Here is a 21,894-nt window from a genome sequence, read left to right on the forward strand (position 1 = left end):
CACACACACACACACACACACACACCAGTCTGCACTCAGACACGCCCTTCTCCTACCCCCTGACATGTTTCCACAGTTGTGCTACAATCTGGAATAGTCTAAAAACTGAGCAAAGCTAATTGGTTTCTTTAATAGTGTGCTTTTGTCAGCAATCGCATCACTACGGTTTTACCAGCTTTAAACACCTTCTGAGAGTCAAGCCAAGGTAACAGCCGAATGGACTAAAGACGTAATCTTTACATCTACTGCCTGAAATTTATCACTGCACACTGATTTCATTACTGAACCCTACATTGCAACAAAGTCTCGTGTCCTGATCAAGTTTTACAGGACTGTAGAGCCTTAAATTGCACAATTCAGAAATATCTGTGAATAAGGAGATAGTATTTTGATATACGATTTGTGTTCATTTTTTTTTTTTTTAGTTTGATTTGGGGGATTGATGTGTGTGCCCACGTGGTGATACCATCTAAACTGAGGGTGAGGGGCGCCGGGGCAAGCCCCAGCGGTGCCGGGGCAGGGGTCCGCGCACGAATGGGGCCAAGTCCTTGCCTGTGACGGGGGTGCAGGATACTCCCGCGTCCTCTCCGTGGGCACAGTCGTGCTGTCCCCAGGAGCTCCTCGCACACTGCTCGACGGAGAGCTCGTTCCCCGTGCAGCACACTTCGTCCAGCACTACGGGCCGGAACCTTCGCCAAAATACACCCCACTCCACGCTTTGGCGATGCCACTGTGGGAACACAGGATTCCGGATTAGACATCGGAAGTTGGTCTGGCGCATTTCTGTGGCCCCTGGTAAAAGCACAGTTATTAATCCTACTTGCCAACTCACTTCAAAGCTCATGCACGACTTTCTGTGTCTCTTTTTTGTTTGTTTGGTGTTCTTCTTCTCATTTTCAGCCCTTACACACGTTTCAGAGATCATTAGGGATGCCCCAATGTGTACCCTCCTTTTCTCCATTAATAATGGAACCTTGGCCGGACACGGTGGCTCATGCCTGTCATCCTAGCACTCTGGGAGGCCGAGGCGGGAGGATCGCTCGAGGTCGGGAGTTTGAGATCAGCCTGAGCAAGAGCGAGACCCCGTCTCTACTAAAAATAGAAAGAAATTATATGGACAGCTAAAAATATATATAGAAAAAATTAGCTGGGCATGGTGGCACATGCCTGTAGTCCCAGCTACTCAGGAGGCTGAGGCAGGAGGATTGCTTGAGCCCAGGAGTTTGAGGTTGCTGTGAGCTAGGCTGATGCCACGGCACTCACTCTAGCCTGGGCAACAAAGCGAGACTCTGTCTCAAAAAAAAAAAAAGGAACCTCAGATTTTCAGGAGGACAATGGCTATCTGGAATAAAGACCATTTCTCCCAGCCTCCCTCCCCTCCTTCTTTTTTTTCTTCAATGTATTTTTTGTTGTAAATTGTCAAGATAGTTGTAATGTTATGGGAAAAGGGCAACTAAAATAAGGGGAAGAGATATAGGATCAGTGAAAAAACAAACTAAAAATATAGATGCTGTAGTCTAAAAATGACAAGGCTGACAAGGGCTGAAAATGCAATTTCTGCAGTCATTCATCATTTTGACAGGCGGTTACCATCACTGGAATCTGAGGTTCTAGTGGTGTCACTTCCAACTGTGGAAGAAGTAAATTTACTACGGATAAACTTGAGTGAAGAGACGTTTTTGTTAGAAATAGAGGTGGCTGCAACAGAACTGAAAATCACAGCGACTTAAACAAGTTTAGACCAGAGGTAGCTGCCGGCTCGAGGGCAGTAATTAGGGCCCCGAGCTCGTTCTCGCTTGCTCTACTGTCATCCTTAGGGTGGCACCTTCTGGCCCAATGTAGCTCCTCAAGCTCCAGCCACCCCCTCTGCCCTGCAGTCAGCAAGGAGGCGGCAGTGGGACAAGGACAGGACACTTCCTACAGTGATACGTGACACTCCTACCTAAACATCACTGGCCCAAACTCAGTCATCTAACATGGGTGCAAAGTTTGATTTGGGGATGATGAAAAATTCTGGAGAGGGACAGTGGTAATAGTTGTACAGCAATGTGAATATACCTAATGTACTATAAACTTAAAAATTGTCACAACGGTAAATTTTGTGTTACATATATTTTACCTCAAACTCCTGGGCTCAAGCGATCCTCCTGCCTCGGCACCACCCCAGTAGCTGGGACTACAGGCCAGCGTCACCATACCCAGCTAATTATTTTCTATTTTTAGCAGAGATAGTGTCTGTTGCTCAGGCTGGTCTCGAACTCCTGACCTCAAGCGATCCTCCTGCCTCAGCCTCCCGAGTAGCTGGGACTACAGGCATGTGACACCATGCCCGGCTGATTTTTTTCTATATATTTTTAGTTGTCCAGACCATTTCTTTCTATTTTTGGTAGAGACGGGGTCTTGCTCTTGCTCAGGCTGGTCTCGAACTCCTGACCTCAAGTGATCCTCCTGCCTCGGCCTCCCAGAGTGCTGGGATTACAGCGTGAGCCATGGCGCCTGGCCAGACTCTGAGGTTTAAATCTGGGCTACTCTGGGGAACTGACTGAAACCTCCCAGGCGTGGACGCCACAGCTGGACACAGGGATGATCAGGGCTGACCCGCAGGGCGGTAGGAACTAAGCTGACATGATGCACGAGCTCAGTGAACACCGGTTCCTGTTCCTCTCCCGGCACCGCCAAGCAGCTCCCCCTCTGCCCTGGCCCCCAACAGCTGATGAACAACACATCCTTCACAGGATGCAATTTATCTAAATACTGCCTGGTATTTAGTTTAAACAGACACCAGAGTTTTTACCTTCCCTGCTCCCCAAAAGGCAGAGCTGGGGAGTGGGGAGGGAGGAAGAATCAGTCAGCATCTTAACCTTTTCTGGTTTTAGTGCTGTAAATCTGTTTTATTTATTTATTCATTTTAACGTAATTTTAGGAAGAATATTTATGGAGGTAATTTGTAGCCTATAAAACACTGGACGAACATACACGTTATTTTTATTACAGATTATAAGGTGATGGCCCAAAAGTTAAGCTGAGACTTGCATTACTCAACTTCAGATTCTCAGTGAACACATACATAATCAGAGGCAAACCTTTGCAAGTATTTTAATGCCTGCAAAGTATTATACCAAAAAAAAAAAAAAAAACCACAAGGTTGTAGTGGCCAAAACAAAACTTTTTGTGCAAAGAAATTATTCATTTTCCTATTAACAGTGTCACTCTGCCTCCCACTAACTGTGACTTCGGGGCCACTGGGTGACCTCAGGGGGCCGAACTTCCTTACCTATCAAACAAGGTCTCTTTCCTGCTCAAGAATTCCATATACCAGGCTATCTTTATTGTAAAGTTTATAAAATACTTTTTTAATTTTCATGAACAGTAAAATACATGAGCAAAAAAAATTTTTTTAAAGAGCAATTTATACCAGAAAAAAATTTATTCTAACTACTCAATAATATGGTTGTACATGATCATTTTATGGCCAAAAAAAAAAAAACCTCAGGGGAAAGAAATGTCCAAAATTTTAAAATTCCTGTGTAAATTATGGCACGTCCACACAATAAAATATGATGTCACAGGACTCAGCCATGCTTTTAAGTGTTTTGAAAGACACGGGGAAATGCTTTTAATGTTAAGCAAACAGAAAGGAATTCTAATTAAAATGTGTGCACCTGAAACTTCACTGGGTATATATGTAGTCTCAAGTTATCTAATTTTCTAACATCTGGCTGCCTCCTTTCCTGCACCTTACCTTTCTCCAAGTTCTGAGTTAATCCAATTTAAGTATCTTAAGTATAATAATTCGTTTTGTATCTAGGAAGCTTGCCAGCTAGCAAAATACACAGACAACATTAAAAGATGAGGGTCAACACAGACAGCATCGCACAGGGAAATTGCAAGCACTATTCCAGGGAGGCATGACGTAGCTGCCCCCTGGGAATTCAACAGAGCAAATAAGACAGAGATGAAATTTGCTTAAGAACAAAGCATACATTGAGACAAGCCACAATTACACTCTGATGTCAACCATGTGTCATTAAAAAACTATCTCATCTGAAAGTACTTAGCCTTTAAATCAATGAGCAAGACAGATTAGAGAGGAGGAAGAGTTGCAGATTACTCTTTAATGCAAACTTACGAGAGAGCTATAAAATCCAGTGCAAGAAAGGCAAACCAACAGTGTCAGCTCAGGGCATCAGAGAACTTGTGCTAAAAACAAATCTCTACAAAGCTGGGTTGCTAGTTGTTATGAGGGCTTTGTGGAGGATCTTTGCTGCCTTGTATATGCAGAGATATTTTTCCTTTTAGCTACTTTTCCAAACATGAATCCCCTCATACAAAAAGAGCAGTGAGCTAGTGCTTGAAAAAGATGTTAGCACTTTGCTTAACTCATGCGTGTGCTCAACACGAACATATGGCCTCCTTGTGACTCCATCTCTATGTTCTGTGTAACTGACTGTTGTTGTCAACATGGCTTTGGTTCGAGAACTACTTAGATAAGTGAAAAAAAGTCTCTGTCACTAAAGAAAGAACTCTGCATTACAACATGCATTTTTAGGATGACTTCAATAACTATAAATGCAACTAATATTCAGTGTCATTTAAAGTTTCTATGCATCTTTCTAAGCAACAAAAGCTTGGCTTTTCTGTTTTTTTTTTTTTAGACAGAGTCTCACTCTGTTGCCCAGGCTAGAGTGAGTGCCGTGGCGTCAGCCTAGCTCACAGCAACCTCAAACTCCTGGGCTCAAGTGATCCTCCTGCCTCAGCCTCCCAAGTAGCTGGGACTACAGGCATGCACCACCATGCCCGGCTAATTTTTTCCATATATTTTAAGTTGTCCAGGTAATGTCTTTCTATTTTTAGTAGAGACAGAGTCTCGCTCTTGCTCAGGCTGGTCTCGAACTCCTGAGCTCAAACAATCCACCCACCTGGGCTGCCCAGAGTGCTAGGATTACAGGCATGAGCCACCGTGCCCGGCCAAAAGTTTGGCTTTTCGCCACAGAAACATATTAATAATAAAAATGCCTTACAGCTTAAACTTAGAATAATCCATATTGCCACTGGTAATATTAAATGTTATTACTATACTCTTAAAGGTCTTAATACTTTTAGCAAAGACATAGGTTTCCTAGTAACTCATATGAAAATCAATTAGCACACTCCATGCATAATTAATAACTCAGTAACTACACATATATACACTTGGAGTGTTTTTTAGAAGATAAAATTCATAGATACAGCTAACTAAGTAAAAGTTCTAGATAGATAGTGTTTGATGATCTCACCATCAAATGCTCAGTTTACTTTGAACATATAATAACATTTGTAAATATAACAGTACCTAATTGGACTGCCCTTGATAACCAATGTATATGGTAGACTGACTATGTGAGCTAACTGCCCTGTAGACACAAAACTCCATAAATTAGGAAGTATGTTATAGATGAGAAAACTGGGACTAAGAGGTTCTGTTGCTTAACTCCAAAAGTAGGACGCAATCTCAGGCTGTTCTCACAATCTTATGCTATGCTAACTCCAACACCAACACCTGGGAAGTTTAAGAAAATTGGTCTTGAAATTGATACCCAGTCAGAACACTTAAAAAAAATCTAGTCTCGGGAATTTAATGATTAATTAGTTTCCTGAATAGGAACCGAGTGGCCCTACTCCTGACTAGTCCAAAGAAAATGATCACACCAGTAAACAATGCCAGTAATTATGGTCACACCTGTTGGCAGAGGATTTATCATGCTTCTTCCTGCCCCATGTATGAACTACAAATTAGTAGTTAGACCCTAGACTCAGTTACAGAGGGAAAAATGTAACTTTACAGTGAAGAATCAGAACCTGGTGCTCAATATTGGCCTCAGGTGTAGGGAAAACCAGCTATTCCATGACCACTGAGGAGATGCAAGATGAGAACATGTCACCTGTGATGATTTCTAGCCAAGTGTTTGCTTTGATCTTCAAGCCTTTGGACCTAAACTCTATTTCAAGAATTGCAAGAACCAGAGGAATAAACTGAATGCACTAGGAAGAAGAAATGATGAGAATTCCAAAGAGAGAACATTCTCTGAACAACCGGCCTGGTCTCTCCAACAAGTCAGGGCCATGGAGAAAAGAGAAAGAGGGCGCTCTGGAGCCAAAGAGACTCAGGACACAGCACCCAGTGCGTGTCCTGGACCAAACTCTGCTTCAGACAAACCATCTTCCAAGGACATTGCGGGGGCAGCTGTTAAAATTTGAATATGACAGAATATCAGACAATGTTAAGAATGATTACCAGTCATATTAATTATGATAATGATTTGGTTATGTAGGGCGGTGTTCTTATTTTTAAGAGATGCATACTGAAGTACTCAGAGATAAAATGTTAAAATGTCTATATTTTAAAGTATAAAGTTCAATATAAACAGAGTTTTGAAAAACAGGAGAGCCAATTATAAAAACAACTGGAAAAAATTTGAGTATCAATGGTTCAAGGTTAAAAAATCATGGCCCAGTGTCAAGGGTGATGGCTAACCGGACAAAATGATACACAAACAAGATTTAATCCCAGGCCGGGCGTGGTGGCTCACGCCTGTAATACTAGCACTCTGGGAGGCCGAAGCAGGAGGATCGCTTGAGGTCAGGAGTTTGAGACCAGCAAGAGTGAGACCCTGTCTCTACTAAAAATAGAAAGAAATTATCTGGCCAACTAAAATATATATAGAAAAAAAATTATCCGGGCATGGTGGCACATGCCTGTAGTCCCAGCTACTCGGGAGGCTGAGGCAGGAGGATTGCTTGAGCCCAGGAGTCTGAGGTTGCTGTGAGCGAGGCTGACGCCACGGCACTCACTCTAGCCCAGGCAACAAAGTGAGACTCTGTCTCAAAAAAAAAAAAAAAAAAAAAATCTCCGGCTTCACCTGGGCACCTGTGCTGGTTTTTCTTATTACCAGAAGGTGTATGTTTCACAAGCCTTTTAACCATCCCTTCAGGGTCTGGGCCGATCTGCGCTGCCGTGTACCTGAGCCCTCTCCGCTCGTCTCCTCGGGCAGCTCCTGCAGGCTCAGCTTCCACTCCAAGGGCACGTCGCAGGGTGTCACCGTGACCGACAGCGGGGTGTTGTCTTCTTCAACCACAAAGAAATACCTGTGGGAAAGCGAACTCCATTCAGACCACGGTAATTCTTTCTAACATTTACAATCCAGAGTTAGTGGAAAAATCATTTGGTTTTCATTTTCATAAAATTTCATTTTATTTCCATTTCATAGACACTGAAACTTCCTGCTTGGCACAAAACGTGATACGTACGGCACTAACTGTGCAAGTCCGGCAGCTCAGGGCTCCGCAGCCAGACTTCTCACCAGCAAACACAGCGTGAAATAAGCAAAAAACACTGAACCAAAAGCATTTTGACTTAAAAATCAACCCTCACCAGTGTCTGGCTGTTACTTAACATAGGCCCTGCCATTGCAAAGTAAGCCACTATCAAGGAAATTTCCAGGTTTATTGCTGTGTTTTCCATAATTTTGGTGATAAATTTGCACGTTACACTGAGGCTGCTCTGACATAGTCCCAACTATTTCGAAACACCATCTTCACAGCAACCTAGTTCTGAAATGTATGTTGATCTCTGGCAAAACAACATTGTATTCACATTTTTACATTAGTGACTTTTATTCACAGCTTTGCTATTCCGTATCTTTTTCAATAGCAATATCTAATCACCATCTGAGAAATATTTTTAAAAAGTAAAGACCACTGTGTCAGTCAGTGGAAAGATACATTTGTCTGTCACTTCTCTATCACCAGGATTTTCTGTTGAATTAATAAGTTGATGATTTTTTAAAATTTAAAAAATTCAAAATATTCTGCTCTATGCTTTCTCCTCGGACTTTGTGATCTCTCAAAAGACTTTTTAAAATGCATGAAATATTGCTTATCTATAAAAATATTAAGACTGTATATTCTTACTCCAAGTGACTTAGATAATTTCACTTAATTGTATTTCAAAGCCTATAATCTTGCAAATGAGGAAATGGTGATTTTAGTTCTAGCAAGCCCGGAGTTGCTCACTGATTCCATGGTAAAGAAAAGGAGGTTTTGCCTCCTATAGATTGAACCTCCTGGGCACCTCTTCTCTCTCTGCTCTCTCCGTATCTGAGACCACCACGCTCTCCAAACTGACCACCACAGCCATCCACGCCTGCAGTCTCCCCTGCTGGCAGCCTCTCGCCTTCCCAAACTCCAACTCCTGGCATGCACCATGGGCCTGTGCTCGGAGCATCCCTCATTCACCTGTGCTCTCTTCCTGGGTGAACTCACCAGGCTCGTGGCTTTAACCTCTGGTACGTTAATCACCCCCAAATTTAAAACCTCAGCCTGAACTCTTGCCTAAAAATTCCAGTTACAACTATCTTCTTGCCATCTTCACTTAGATGTTAAGGCAATTTCACACTGAAGATATCTAACCCAAATTTCAGATTATTTCCCCCAAATTGGCTTCTCTTGCAGTCTGTCCCTTCTCAGCAAATGACCATGCCACCCTTGCAGTCATGTAGGACAAACAGGGTCACTGTCAACTTTCTCTTCTGCTAACACACTATGAACGAGCAGACACCTTTGGCTGCACTTTGAAAATATACCCAGAATCTGGCTCTTTGTCCTGCTCCACCTGGTACCACCTGATATGAGCCACCACCTCTTGCCTGGGCACTGCAGCAGCCTCCTGACTGAGCTTCCTGCTTCCACCTGGACCCCTCAGTTTATTCCCCCCTCCAGGCAGGCGGAGGGGTCCCAGTGAACCTAAGGCAAACACACCACACCCCCTTGCTCAAAACTCTCCAAGAGCTTCCTGTTTCCTGCGGGATAAGAACTTGCAATGTCTTACAAGCAAATATCTAAACCCTTCTCCTCCCCCCTCCACTCAGCGCCTTGCTCGCTTTGGAACATGCAGACTCCTGCCCCCACCTCTCACCTGAGATCCTCCTCCTCCAGGTAGGGACCCTGCCCGCTCATCCCCTCCCCAGCTCTCTCCTCCAGCTCCACCCTGTACAGAACCACCCTGACCCCTGGTGTAAAGTATGGTACACTTCCAGCCCACAAAGCTCCCTTTCACTCCATTTTTCGTCAAACCACTTACCACTACCTGACATGCTATATATTACTTTTTTTTTTTTCCATCTTCCCCAACTAGAATGACAGCCATAAGAGAGCAGGGCAATCCCAATACACATCTGTTGAATGAATTAATGAACAGCTGTTTCCTACACATCTACTTTCATTATCTCTAAATGATTCTTCACACTGCAGCTAGAGTAATCTCCTAAAAAAAAAAGTGTAATTTTTAAGACAACTTTTAGAACCGAAACTTACTTAACTTTTCAGGGAGTGGAAAACTAAAGGAGATAAACGATTCGATTGAGTGATATGATTATATAATATGGAATGCTGTGTTTAAAGAACACTGCAAAACAAGCAGTACACATGTACATTTGGGAAATGAAAGTAACTTCCAAAGAAAAATTTTGATTTGATCTGACATACTCAAAAATTTCAAGGGACAAAATAATATGAAAAGCAAAATGTACTCAGTGAGAACTCAGTTAACAGTAAAGGTTAACTTGAAGTGCTAGGACTGCTTTGTGTTCCCTTTCCTGTTTGCGCAGACTTGAGTCTTAGCAAGGACTAGGACAGCAAGTTCCTTCTACGTGATCATCCTTTCATTTTGTGCCTCCCTCTCATGAATGTCCTTTAAAGACTCACGACAAGTCAGCTCCTGGTCCATTGCATTCATTCACATAAATGATTTCACCCGGGCAGTGCTGAAGTGATACCTAAACAGTAGTTCACTTCAGTCAAAATAGGAAAACTCACCTCCGAGCATCGTCCAGACTGACCAGACGGTGATATCCTTGGGCCAGAAGTGGAAGGGATTCCAAGCGTCACCTTCCCTTACTCTTGATCAAAATAGAAAGATGACCCGATGGTGGGGGATACCTCAATCTTTGGAGAATGGCTTATTGACTGTGTGAGACAGTTTAGTCCTTTGGAATGCCAATGTGCCCCAGGTTAAAAGGAGAAATTGGGTTTGAAATATAATTATCCAAAGAGCAACCATGTGTTCTGCAAGTGTAGAGAGGGGTTTGAGCACTGCAAAATAAGTAACTTTATTTAATTAGTTTGTAAGACATATTTTATTTATATGAGGTAAATAATTTATATGAGGTATATAATTTTTAGAGTTCAAAATATTCAGAAACATATGCGAGCCCAATTTGTTGATGTTGGCATAAAGGTAAATGAACAATGCCAGCTTTTTATCACTGGTTTGATTCCCTCGGGATCTGATCAGATTTGTCAAAGAAATATCATCCATATAAAACTTAATGCAAACCCTTGAAGAATCATCTATTCAATTAATTTCATCTTAGTCCTACAGGGGCCTTCTTAGAAATTTCCTACTATCCTGAAAATAAGAAAATAATCATTCTAAAATGCAAGAAATGCAAGGATTGCCCCCTCTTCCCAAAAGGAGATCACAATCAGCAAGAACCAAACAGCTCCATTTAATGAATAGAAGTTGCATTGCCATTTTTTTTTTTACTTAGAGAAAATAAGTAATGCCATTCATAGGTTGATTTTCAAATTCCCTAAACTAAGTCTAAAAGGTTACTTTCTTTTTTGGAGGCATCCTTTATGAGATTTTTGATAAAGAAAGCACTGCAGGGAGAATACCTTTTAAGCGTATCTCTAAAGAGATAACTGCTGATTTCAGCCCCGTCTGGAATGACTGACGAATCATGGAAAAACGCCTTGTCCCGGATCTGCATCTGGAACAGCTCCTCGTCTCGCGTGGGCAACTTCTGGGTCCCGCAGCCGATGGGCAGGAGGAGCCACAGCAGACAGCAGCGGAGCAGCGCCATCCTGGGCAGCAGAAGCGATCGCTTGGGTTAGTTCTGCAAGCAAAACTCACTAAAGCGTTCACATTATGTGAGCTTTGATGGAAACTTAGGGACGTATCACGTATTTTGAATACATGCACATGATCTTGAAGGCAACTCTCCTATTCTTTTTCTTCAAACTGTTTTACGAAGTTGAGAATGAATTCGCCAGAATTTCAGACATTACAGAGATGCTGAAATGAAAGGATTCTTGGTGCCTTAACTTCCCTGGGTATTCAGAGAAAACCCTCACTTCACTGAGGCGGAAGCCTATACGGACAGTAATGGATAATGTTACATCGATGTGTCAAAGCTTACGCTGAAATGGTCACTTAGGGCGAGTTCTCTCGGCTGTTATAAAAGCCCTGGCGGTGGCTGGCCGGCACCACTGCTCAGCAGTCACCTGACACCTGAGCCACTGCCTTCAGCGTGAGTCACAGAGACCCCCTGAGAGCCACAAAATTATCCCTGTACAGTCGTTTTTATTCTCCCTTAAAACTGGACTAAGGATTATACATGTATAGATTATGCTTATTCCAAGATCAAATTTCATGTATCAGAGATTTTTAGAGATTATAAAGTTCAGCTCCCTCACAGGTTAAGCAATTCATCCAAAATCACAAGGTGAGTTGCTTGCTGATGTCCGGATGTCACAGAGTCCCAGACTCTTCAACACAACACTGACATACACACACCTACAACACGAGAACGCGAGCTTGGCTCCCACTTGCAGATCAAGTCAGATCTTTGGAAAGTCATATATTTAGACCCTTTGTCTTAACCTCTAGCAGAGCATTTTCACTGAGCTGCATTTTGGCATTTGCCACTGACTTTCATCACAACCTTGTAAGTGATTACGGATGACCCTACTGCACATGGCCGTAGGGACGTCGTCAGAAGCTGGCTTCCACGTGTCTCAGTGCTAACAACACTGAGGTGCACAGGCGCTTGGCACGGCAGGTGCCAGGGAAAGGCTGTGCCTTCCGGATCATTCGGTACAAGTTCTCCTCACAGGAAGAGCCATGTAAGGAATTGTGTTCCCTTACCTTTTTCACTCTACCTACATCAGGGATTTCAAGCATTACAGAAATATAGTGTTTTCACATTTAAGTACCTTAAATAGTGGGAAAGCCAAATGCAAACATCTGTGATTATTCAAGATGAGGTGAATGCTTGCTTTATTTTTAAACAGACAGCATTACAGATACGAATAATTAAAAATCTCTTCTTAAAACATCATTGGACTTTAATTTCATCTTTCTTTGAGTGTTATCAAAAATAGATCGGGACAACTAAAAATATGTTTGAAAGAAAAAAACTGTTTCTTTTTTATAATGAGGATGTGAGAAGTAGTTCTTGCACCATGAGCTTGCTCAGAAAGTACTTAACTTCTTTTTTCCGAGTGTTTTGTCTGCCCCGTGTCCTGCAGCTTTCTACACAAAATACCTGCAGTGATTTAGCTGCCGGGCGCGAAGCACAACGCTCCTCTCCCTGCCTTCCTCCCGTCAGTCCTCACAGCGACCCTGTGAAGTGGGCACCGCCACTGTGTAAGAACAAACCTTCGCCATGCAGGCAGAGAGAGGACACAAATCCAGGTGGATCTGACCGAAGAGCCAAAACGTGCCTCCTTTTTAACATCTCTCAAGACAGCCCAACGATTTTTTACAGAGGTTTTTATTTGCCACTGTTATTTCTTAATTGTATTACAACGGAAAGAAAATTCAACTGAGAGCTAAGAAACTTGACGCGTAGTTTCAGTTCCTCACTAGATGTAGGATCTGTTCACTTACCCACCCCAGGCCCCAGTCTGTACGGGTGTGGATAGGTGATCTCTAACGAGAAACGATTCTGTGACTGAGTATCAGACTCTTCCCCACCAGCCGCAGTTTAGGAACCAGACCAGGCTGCCGAGGTTTCCTGAGATAATCTGTCCCTCAAACCCCAGATGACTGTCAAGGAGAAACCCACGGGGCGCTGGGGCTGTGAGTGGGAGCTCAGGCGAGTCACTAAGAGACCAAGGTCATGTCTACGAAAGACGACTGGAGGGACCAAAATCAAGGCCAAACAGGGACATGGTCTGCTGAACCCACAGGACCTCCAATCACTACCCCCAGCCCCGACTCCTGCTCCCCCTTTGCCTGGAGCTAAGAGAAATGGAAAATCTGAGTAGCATTCGATAGGCTGCCTGTGTTCAGAAATACTTACGATTCTAGCAAAATAAAACACATTCAGGTCACTTCTCTTTGTAGTACCATTCCTGATACTGGCCTCCTGAGAGCAGAAGAGGCCAGACAATGAAAAAAAGTCTCTTTAGACACAGGTAGGATGTGGCTTTGCATCCTTGTTGGGAACGCAGAGCAAACGTGCCGGGGGAGTATGCGAGTGTGTGGTGCCAGGCACCTCCGCCCGGAGCCACCACTCGAGGGCAGGTCACCTCCCCAGGCCCGTGCTTGCCCACAGAGCTGCCAGCTGTGCCTGTGCCTGTGCCGCTCAGCAGGACGGGCGGCCAGTGTCTCGGGCTGCCTGGGACACGCAGGCCAGCCCAGAGTCAGAGACATCGCTAGGCACGGTCCATCGGAATTTTTCCAGCATTCTCAGCTAATTATAAAAGATGAATTTTGATATAACAACAATATTAATAAAACTTTGCTGTGTACATGCTGCAAGCCAGGCACTCTTCTAAGTGTGTTACATATAGGTATGTATAATCTGACCTAACGCTGGCAACAACCCTGTGATGTGGGGGCTACATTTTTCTCATATTAAATATAATCAAACCAAGGCTTAAATACCGTATGATGTAAAAAATATAAACTATGTACTATGGGTGACTTAAAATATGGTAAATCTGATTATTCTATATTTCTCTACATCAGCTACTTAGCAATTTAATATTAGTAAACATCTCAAATTATAGGACTCTGCAGAGTAAGTGTTAGGAGATAATTCTCCAGGGGTCTCTGTGTTTGATTTTGCCTGTCTTGGGAGCAGAAGTGCTGGCTGCCTCTGTTCCACGTTATCTTTCCCAGGATGTTTGTAGAGTGAACAGCCTGGGAAGGCAGAGCCTCCAGGGCAGAGGGCAGGCCTGACTGCTACCCATGAAAACCAGATCTGGGTTCCCTGAATTCAGAACTTCTCTCCTGCAGCAAACCCCCCTGCGTGGGCTGGTGCCCTCTGGCCTCTCTGCATCATCCTACGGGCGCTGGGCAGGGGGTGGGGGCTCAGGGAGCCAGTGCAGCGAATGATGGCGCTGCGCCCACTGCTACAGCTCCCAGTAGTAAGGCTCAGAGTCGCGTTCGTTCTTCCAGCATCCATGAAACTATGGCAGGCATTTACTAGCTTGCAAGTGGAATAAAATCTCAAACTCTTCACAGTTCTTGACACTAAGCTTTTCCTTTCATATTTTACTGGTTGGCCTACTTTATTGGCTCAGGTAGACATTTTCATTTAAACTACCACCAATAGAGAACAGACTCAATTTGATCTTTTGTTTCATCAAAAGATCGTATTTCCCCAACTAAAATTCTGTCAGGTCCCACTTTTTGTTTCTGAAACAGTTTTAACCATCTTAATTGCCACACCAATTATGGACAAAACAGGTATTTTTCAGAAAAGTGTTTAAAATTAGCATGGCCCCCAAATGCAAGAATTTATATTGTCACTTTATGGTTTTCAAGATGTTCTCTATTAATAATAACATTCAACTACTATTGGGGAAAAACTTGGATATTAGGAAGCATTAATCATCTGTTCAATTTGATGAGGTTACAGGCAGAATTTTTTTAACACGATGTATTTAAAATACGCAATGAATATAGTTGATCAAAAAACTACTGTGCAGATACATTGTGCATATTTTTACAACTTATATTCACTGATCAAAAATTGAACCTTTACATAAACATTGTTTATACCGTAGTTTTAAGATTTTATAGATTTTTTTCCCTTACCATGAAATATTCTCTCTCAGACATTTAGTTTAAGAATTACTCACTTTAAATAAACATCTGAAAATTCATTGTTAAACATAAGTCTTAGTTAAGTCAGTTTATAAGAACAGACTTCTCTCTAAGATTACAAAAGTGCCCTCTAATGGCATAACTTTTCCTCTCATTTCTTTTTGCTATTTCCAGGTATCCAGAGCATATTTAGATTTAATGTTCAGATTAAATAACACTAATCCAAATTTCACCTTCAGCACTACTTCTTTTTTCATGGCCATCTGGTGGGTAGTGCAGGAAATGTGTCTGTACAGCAAGAAATCTTACATCTTTGCAGTATTGAGGCTCTAGTTCAAACACTAGTAGCAAGTTGCTAGGGTAATTCCAAATATATTTACTATGCAGATCAATCAATTTGGTTGCACAATTATTCACAACCCAGAAAAACTAGGTGGTGTTATCCTATTACTGAGGAGATTAACTTTGTTTCGATTGAAATGTTCTGATGAATCAAGCACATGGACACTAAACTGAAACTCGGACATTGTTCATGTTGCCAAAAGCCTTCTTCATATTTATGCCCTCAGATCCTGCCAAAACTGAAATGAGAAAAGAAAAATGACCTAATGATTTGATACACCTCAATCTTTGCAAAATAGATTATGGTGACATGAGATAGTTTTATTCTTTGGAATGTCCATGTGTCCTAGATTAAATGGAAAAATTATTTCTGAAATATAATTAGAGATTATTAGTGTGTTCTCTACTTACAAAGGTAGAGATGGGTTTGGGTACTGCAAAGTAAATAAATATAATTAGTTTAGACAGTATATGTATATAGACATACATATTTTTTCGGTCAAAATATTTAGAAACACTATGAATCCAATTAGTTAATGCTGGAGTAAAGGTAAATGAGTAGTAGTCCCCAAAGAAGAGTCATTTCAGTATAAAAACAGAATGTGTGCTGCCCCTTCTCTGGTAAGCAGATAAACACTACAGCTTAAGACGCATATGTGGAGAACGGTTTTCTTTTCAATATTTGAGGACTTTGATGATGGGAGCTGCTTCTCCCCCTCAAATCCTTCGGTTTTAAAAGAAATGCCAGTGAATAGATATAAAGCATCTGCGTTGTTCTGCAAGGAGTAGGGAGTCGAGCAAATGATGGATAACTAAAAATGTACAAATAATTCCAAGACATAGTGTTCAGCATCAGTTTCAACTTCTTATTCTATGGAGAAGCCTTTAGTGTAGCTAAATGGTCAAACTGACCTGGTGTAGCCTTTTCCCACAAACCTGTGGGAATGCTTGTGAATCGTAAAATCGCCAATGGTAAGCAAAACAAAAAATTAAAAGGAGCTTGAATAATTTGCCATTGTATCAATTAAATACCCAGGATGGCCACAAGAAGCACAGTGTATGTAAAAGACAATTAAACTTGCCCCAGGATACCTGCAGTGGTTGCCCCACTGTCATTTTGCAAAATTTATCTGCAATTACATACGATCAACTAGTCAATTTACCAATCTTGGTTAAACCACAGGTTCACTTAGAGAACATAAACATTTATTATTTGAAATCGTATAAATAATGATAATAAGTAAATAAGCCTGGTTAATTTTTTACTACTTAAAAATATATTAAATGGATTTAACCATGAATAACAACTGTCTTAAGAGTAAGGAAACATTTCAAACCACTAGAAAGCTTGTCTTTAATATTTATAGACTGCTGTTTAGTTATGCTAGCTCACCAGCGCAAGGGATTTGCAAATCTAGTAAATAAAAGGTTCCTTTGGGTTTTCATATAGCTGTGCAAGGCTCTCTGAATAGAAGGTATGACATACATGAAGCCATTATGACCCTTTCTTGGCACTGGAGGCTCCTCAGGACAGCAGCCAACAGTCCTGCCTACCTGTGACAACACGTCAAAGCACATTCCCTCATCCCTCCACCACCAGCCACCAAGGTCCCGTAAGTCACTTGCAGAAACATGAGCATATTTGTCAAAGCTCTTACAGACAGTACATATTACAAAACTTAAAATCAGATTCATCTGTATAAATACAACACAAAGTATACAATTTAAAAAAAGAACCCATAGTATCATTCAGATTCACTTAAAAACTATCCAATGTGCCTGATCATGTGTAGGCCACAAAACTGAAATAAATTCACGATGACCAAAAAGAAGGATGGGAATTCTGATTTACTTGAAGCAAATGCATCTGGAATAAATGAAATCCACTGTTTTATTACAGAGAGTGGAAAGTGCATGAGTATAATTTAGTGAGAATAATTTCAAGGAATGGTCTGCCACAGAGATTTCTGTTACTTTCTTTTCCTTTTTAAGTGCAAATATTTAGTCTTTAGAACTTCTATTTTAAACTCGAGGGCGTTTTGTTTTTGTTTGGATCTTCCATGCCACATCTGATAATAACTCTGAAGCATTTGATCTAACTGCAAAGAAAAAGAATGTAGTTTTGGTAGCAGGCGGGGTCCCCGTGTTTGCCGAAATTGAGAGTCCCTGAGCAGTGAGCAAGCAAGGGCTCTGTGCACTTTCGCCTTGGAATGCCCACCATTTGCCAGCTTGGACAAACAGAATCCCTCTAGGCAAAAATGCAGCAATAAAAAAAGCTGGATTCTCAAAAGTGGTTTTATTCTGTCGTCTTTTGCAAACAATGAAAATGTTGACTGAAGTTAGTTGGATGTTTTTAAAAATCCAAAAATTCTCTGATACAGTTAAAAAATTTGAGAGAAATATAGCATATCTGTAGTCTGATCTTTCCATATTTGAAAAGGGAGAAATAAAGTAGGGAGAAGTAAAGGCTCCTGGCCTGCCCTAAGGAGCGGTTTCCGGCTCGCGCTAGGTGAGCCCTCATTCTGCAGGTAACTGTGGAGAGCAGTGGAAAGATACCGACTTCCGCCCAGCCCAGCGAAGGAGAGCTCACTTGACGCACAGAACCCATGTGCTAACGCTCCCTAAACGCAGGCTGTCGGCACGTGATGGCATGACTGGGAAGGGTTTTCAAGTTCATTATGTCAATAACCTGTGGATTGGGGATTTCCACATGCATTTCAACTGCAATGACTCCAGCCTTCTCCAGCACTTCCCTAAATGGCTGCCAACTTTCATTCTGGAAGGAAATTAAATTAATATAAAAAATGTGAAATTAAAACATGCCAAGGAGTTAAACTTTCCATTCTGTCATCCACTCCCCCTGACCCTCCCGGTGCATAGTTCACGACAGGGCTGAGGTCAGGGGTCATCCTGTTTCAAAGGCTGGCCAAGCCTACAGAAGGAGATGGCTTGAAAGAGGATCAGACTTTCAAGTAAGTACCTTGGACTCCCACCACCACTCCTGCCAAAAGAACAATGAATAATAGCAATGGCCAAACAAATGCACCACAGATAGGAACAGTCTTTAATCCAGAAAGCTAGACCCACTATATTAAAGCAAGGAGTACATCTCCCAAAATGGACCTGATAGGTGATTAGAAGATATCAAAAACAATGTAGAAAATAACGCAAAGAAAAATGGGCACAAAATACTGCATACCTTCTTCCTACCAAAATGTCATGTGACAAGTGACGTAGCTGGGATAACTTCCACTGTCTTGGGAGAAACTGATGACTGCTGGAATAATGAAAGCTCCTCAGGGAACAGTAATATGCCTGGTTGCTTTCTTAGTTTGGCAACTAAGCCTTATTTCCTGTTGACCTGCCACAAAATGAAAATGACTTCCTGTGTAATGTTCCCCAAAGCGGTTTACAAACTGCACACCTCATTCTCTACCGAAATCTAGCTACGATGGAGCATAGCAGATGCCACAGCATTTAGCAACAGCACACGCCACCCAGGAAGGCGAGACATGAATTGCCATGGCCAACAAACAAATACTGAGTCCTCGCTGTATGTAACACCTATAAATTAGATTTTTATAGTCATGGTAGCCAAGAATTGAATGACTTCACAGATTCCTTAGGATACCAAGAGCTAAATATGGCCCAAAGAGCTAAAATCAAGAGAATAACAGTTTGCCGAGAAATGACTCCATACTTTAAACTGAAGTGGGTGATATGAGGGCTCAGAATAAATATCTTAGCAATTTATAATCTGCTTATAAAGACAAAACATATATCCAGGTGGCAGAATCCAATAATGTCAGTATATTCACTCATTCATTATTTTTTCCTTCAACGTCTGTGTAATGAGTCCCTGCTACACGCCAGGCACTCTTCTGGGGAGAGCGATGACCTCATGAGGGGGACATTCTAGTGGGAGTGAGAGACAACACATAAACAGATACGCAAATACGAAAACACTGGTAGACTGGTAGCTATGCAAAAATTAAAATAGGCTTGTGTGAAAGACCGTGTGTGATTTCTTGGAGGAAATGACATTTATGCTGAGATCTGAGTGACAACAGGAAGCCAGTGAAGCAAACGTACGGCAAAGAGCATTCTGGGGAGAGAAATGGCGGGTGCAAAGGCCCTGGGGTGGCACTAAGCTTGGGGTATTAACAAAAGGAAAGGGCATCAGAGAACAGAGTGGGAGAGAGGGAAAGGTAAAGTGCAGACCACACAGAGCCTTGCAACCATATTAAGGTGGCTGGATTATATTCTGAGTGTGATGGAAAGCCCTCGAATCCCAGCAGGGCCACGATACGATTCATGTTGTCCATGGTGTAGAAAATGGATTTCAGGGAAACTGCAGAAATAAAAAACAACCTCATCTCTGTAAAAGCAAAAAGATCAGATGATGGCTACTGCAGTTGTGCAAGGTAGAGATGGTGGTGGCTTGGAGTTTGCAGAGAAGATGGAAGACAACGGAGAGCCCTGGGATGTGTTTTACAGATGGCGGCCCAGAGTATGCAGGTGAGCTGTCGGCAGAAAGCGAGGAAAAGAGAGGAATCAAAAATAACACACTGACTACAGGAACACACATACAATAAAGTGATAAAACATAATGGAAGAAATCAGAGAGAAATAAAATTTGTCAAGCAGAATTTCCAGGTGGCATCAAATAAATTACGAATAGTGGGACATTTTAGATGCCTTTTTAAATACTAGTTATTATACTTAACAAGGTGTTGGAGCAGAGGAGCAAAGAGGAAGGTGGTCTCTCCATGTGATGAGAAACACAGAGGAGGAAGGCCAAGGTGGAAAGTAGTAAGATGTGTCGGTTAGAAAAATAAAAGTACTGATTCCCATTGTCACGGTGGGACATGGGGTTTGCCAGACGCAGGGAGGGCTGGTGGGACACACTGGAAAAAGGCAGTAAGTGCATCCCTGCCCCCCAAACCTGCTTCCTCAAACTTACATTTCAAATGCAAGAATGCACAGTATTAGAGGCCAACTAATTTGTCAAGAGTACCTGGAGGAGGAATAAGTTCAAAGCCCTATTTTAGTTCTGGAAAGTGGTAGTTTATAGCAAGTAAGAAGGAAACAGCATAAGAGAGACATACAGAAGTTATGAAGAAAATTTGACAAGAAAGTATTACTATTTGGCATACGTGACTGGACATATTCATAAGCTGTGTCCAAATAAGATGATTAAAACCCATGAGCCTTCCGACAAACACACACCTGCCAAAGTCATATAACTTAGGCTTCCAGGCACGTTTTTGGGAAGCAACAGCATCAGCGGAGCAATCCTAAAGTCAACGGAATAATCGGGACTGCAGGGGGCTGCCCAGGCCTGGGCCACGAAGATGCAGACGGTGAGTTCACAGAGTGGACCAGACCGGCGAGAAACGCGGGCTGGAGGAGAAAAGAAGTGACGGGCAGCATCCTTAGGATGGAAGCCACGCTGGGAAGTATCACACCCTAGAGGAGAAAAATCAACAATCTCTTCATACATTTTATAGTACACACGTTAAGCGCTCGTTAAATACGGATGAACTAATGGACCAAACTGAATAATCACTCTATCTTCTGACCTGAGATCATTACTAATTTTGTGTGTTAGTGACAGCAAGGATGAAACTGAAAACCAAAAACAGAATACTATAGCAGGAAAAAAATTTTCTAAAACACTACCCAACTTTTCACTCGTCCATCAGCAACAACCTTGAATTTTTACACACTTTCCATCTATCTATCTATCTCGAATCATACGTACTGCCTTCTCAAAGGATCTTAAAAATTCAAAAGGTCTTTCTAGGTCTAGTTACCACATTAACAAAACAAGGTACTTAAATGATTCAAGCTCAAAGATATTCCTGTTCTCAAGACAAATCTGGTTTTAAAAACGGCTTTGGTGGTTCTGCCAGCTCTGTCTGCTAAACATCTGGGCTGCACCCTCCCTAAAGTCTGGATCAAAGAAATGTTTTATAACCTAGTTTCTAGTGACGTAATAAGCAGCGATACCACCAAGGAGGCAGTGACAACAGAAACTTTTCAAAGAGTCAGCATGGCGGGATGGGAGAGCTCCCAGCTGACACGGCAACTGCTGCCAGCACTGCCCGAGCCGCTGCGGACAGGCCAGCAAACAACACGTGTGCCGATCGTGAGCTTGCAGAGCCTGTGCTGGTGGGTTAGAGACATGATGCACAAGCAAACAAGGAAATGCAATTAATATGCTGATTCCAGAGAGCAGTGAGCACTGTAAGGAAAACAACACTGGCTGAGAGGCCGGAAGGGAATTACGGAGACAGGGTGGGTGGGGGGAGAAGGAGCCCTTCTGGGCCGAGTGGTCAAAGACGGCCTCTCTGAGGAAGCAACATTTCAGCAGAGACTCAGATGAAAAGTGAGCCACCCAGAGCCAGTGGGGATGTTTCACAGTTGAGGACACTGAGGAAAGAGAGAGGGGAAGGGCAAGGTCCTCCCAGGCTTCACACCCGGGAAGCTGCCTCACCTGTGGGTTAACTGCCACCATCAGCCGTCAAGAGGGACACACTGCCAAGCCGCAGGGATGAGGACACAGGCACTGGCTCACTGTGGCCTGCCAGTGGCATTCCGTGAGGGACAACCGGCCAGTGCTAAGCTCAGGGAGGATGGCAGAGGCTTGGAGGCCCATTGTCAGATGAGAG

The 21,894-nt window shown here is 42.5% G+C and overlaps 1 protein-coding gene across 1 annotated transcript in view; it reads right to left on the reverse strand.

The window, feature by feature from the left end:
* LOC123629879 overlaps positions 1–21,894 on the reverse strand; it is a 44,596-nt gene that overhangs the window by 9,123 nt on the left and 13,579 nt on the right. The window contains exons 2-3 of the mRNA XM_045539237.1: positions 10,714–10,902; positions 7,001–7,125 (exon numbers count right to left, since the gene is read on the reverse strand). Coding sequence (XP_045395193.1) covers positions 7,001–7,125; positions 10,714–10,901 — 313 coding nt within the window. The 5' untranslated portion in view covers position 10,902. The remainder of the gene's footprint in view (positions 1–7,000; positions 7,126–10,713; positions 10,903–21,894) is intronic.

The sequence above is a fragment of the Lemur catta genome, unplaced genomic scaffold (genome assembly GCF_020740605.2).
Source record: "Lemur catta isolate mLemCat1 unplaced genomic scaffold, mLemCat1.pri scaffold_55_ctg1, whole genome shotgun sequence".
Lineage (NCBI taxonomy): Eukaryota > Metazoa > Chordata > Mammalia > Primates > Lemuridae > Lemur > Lemur catta.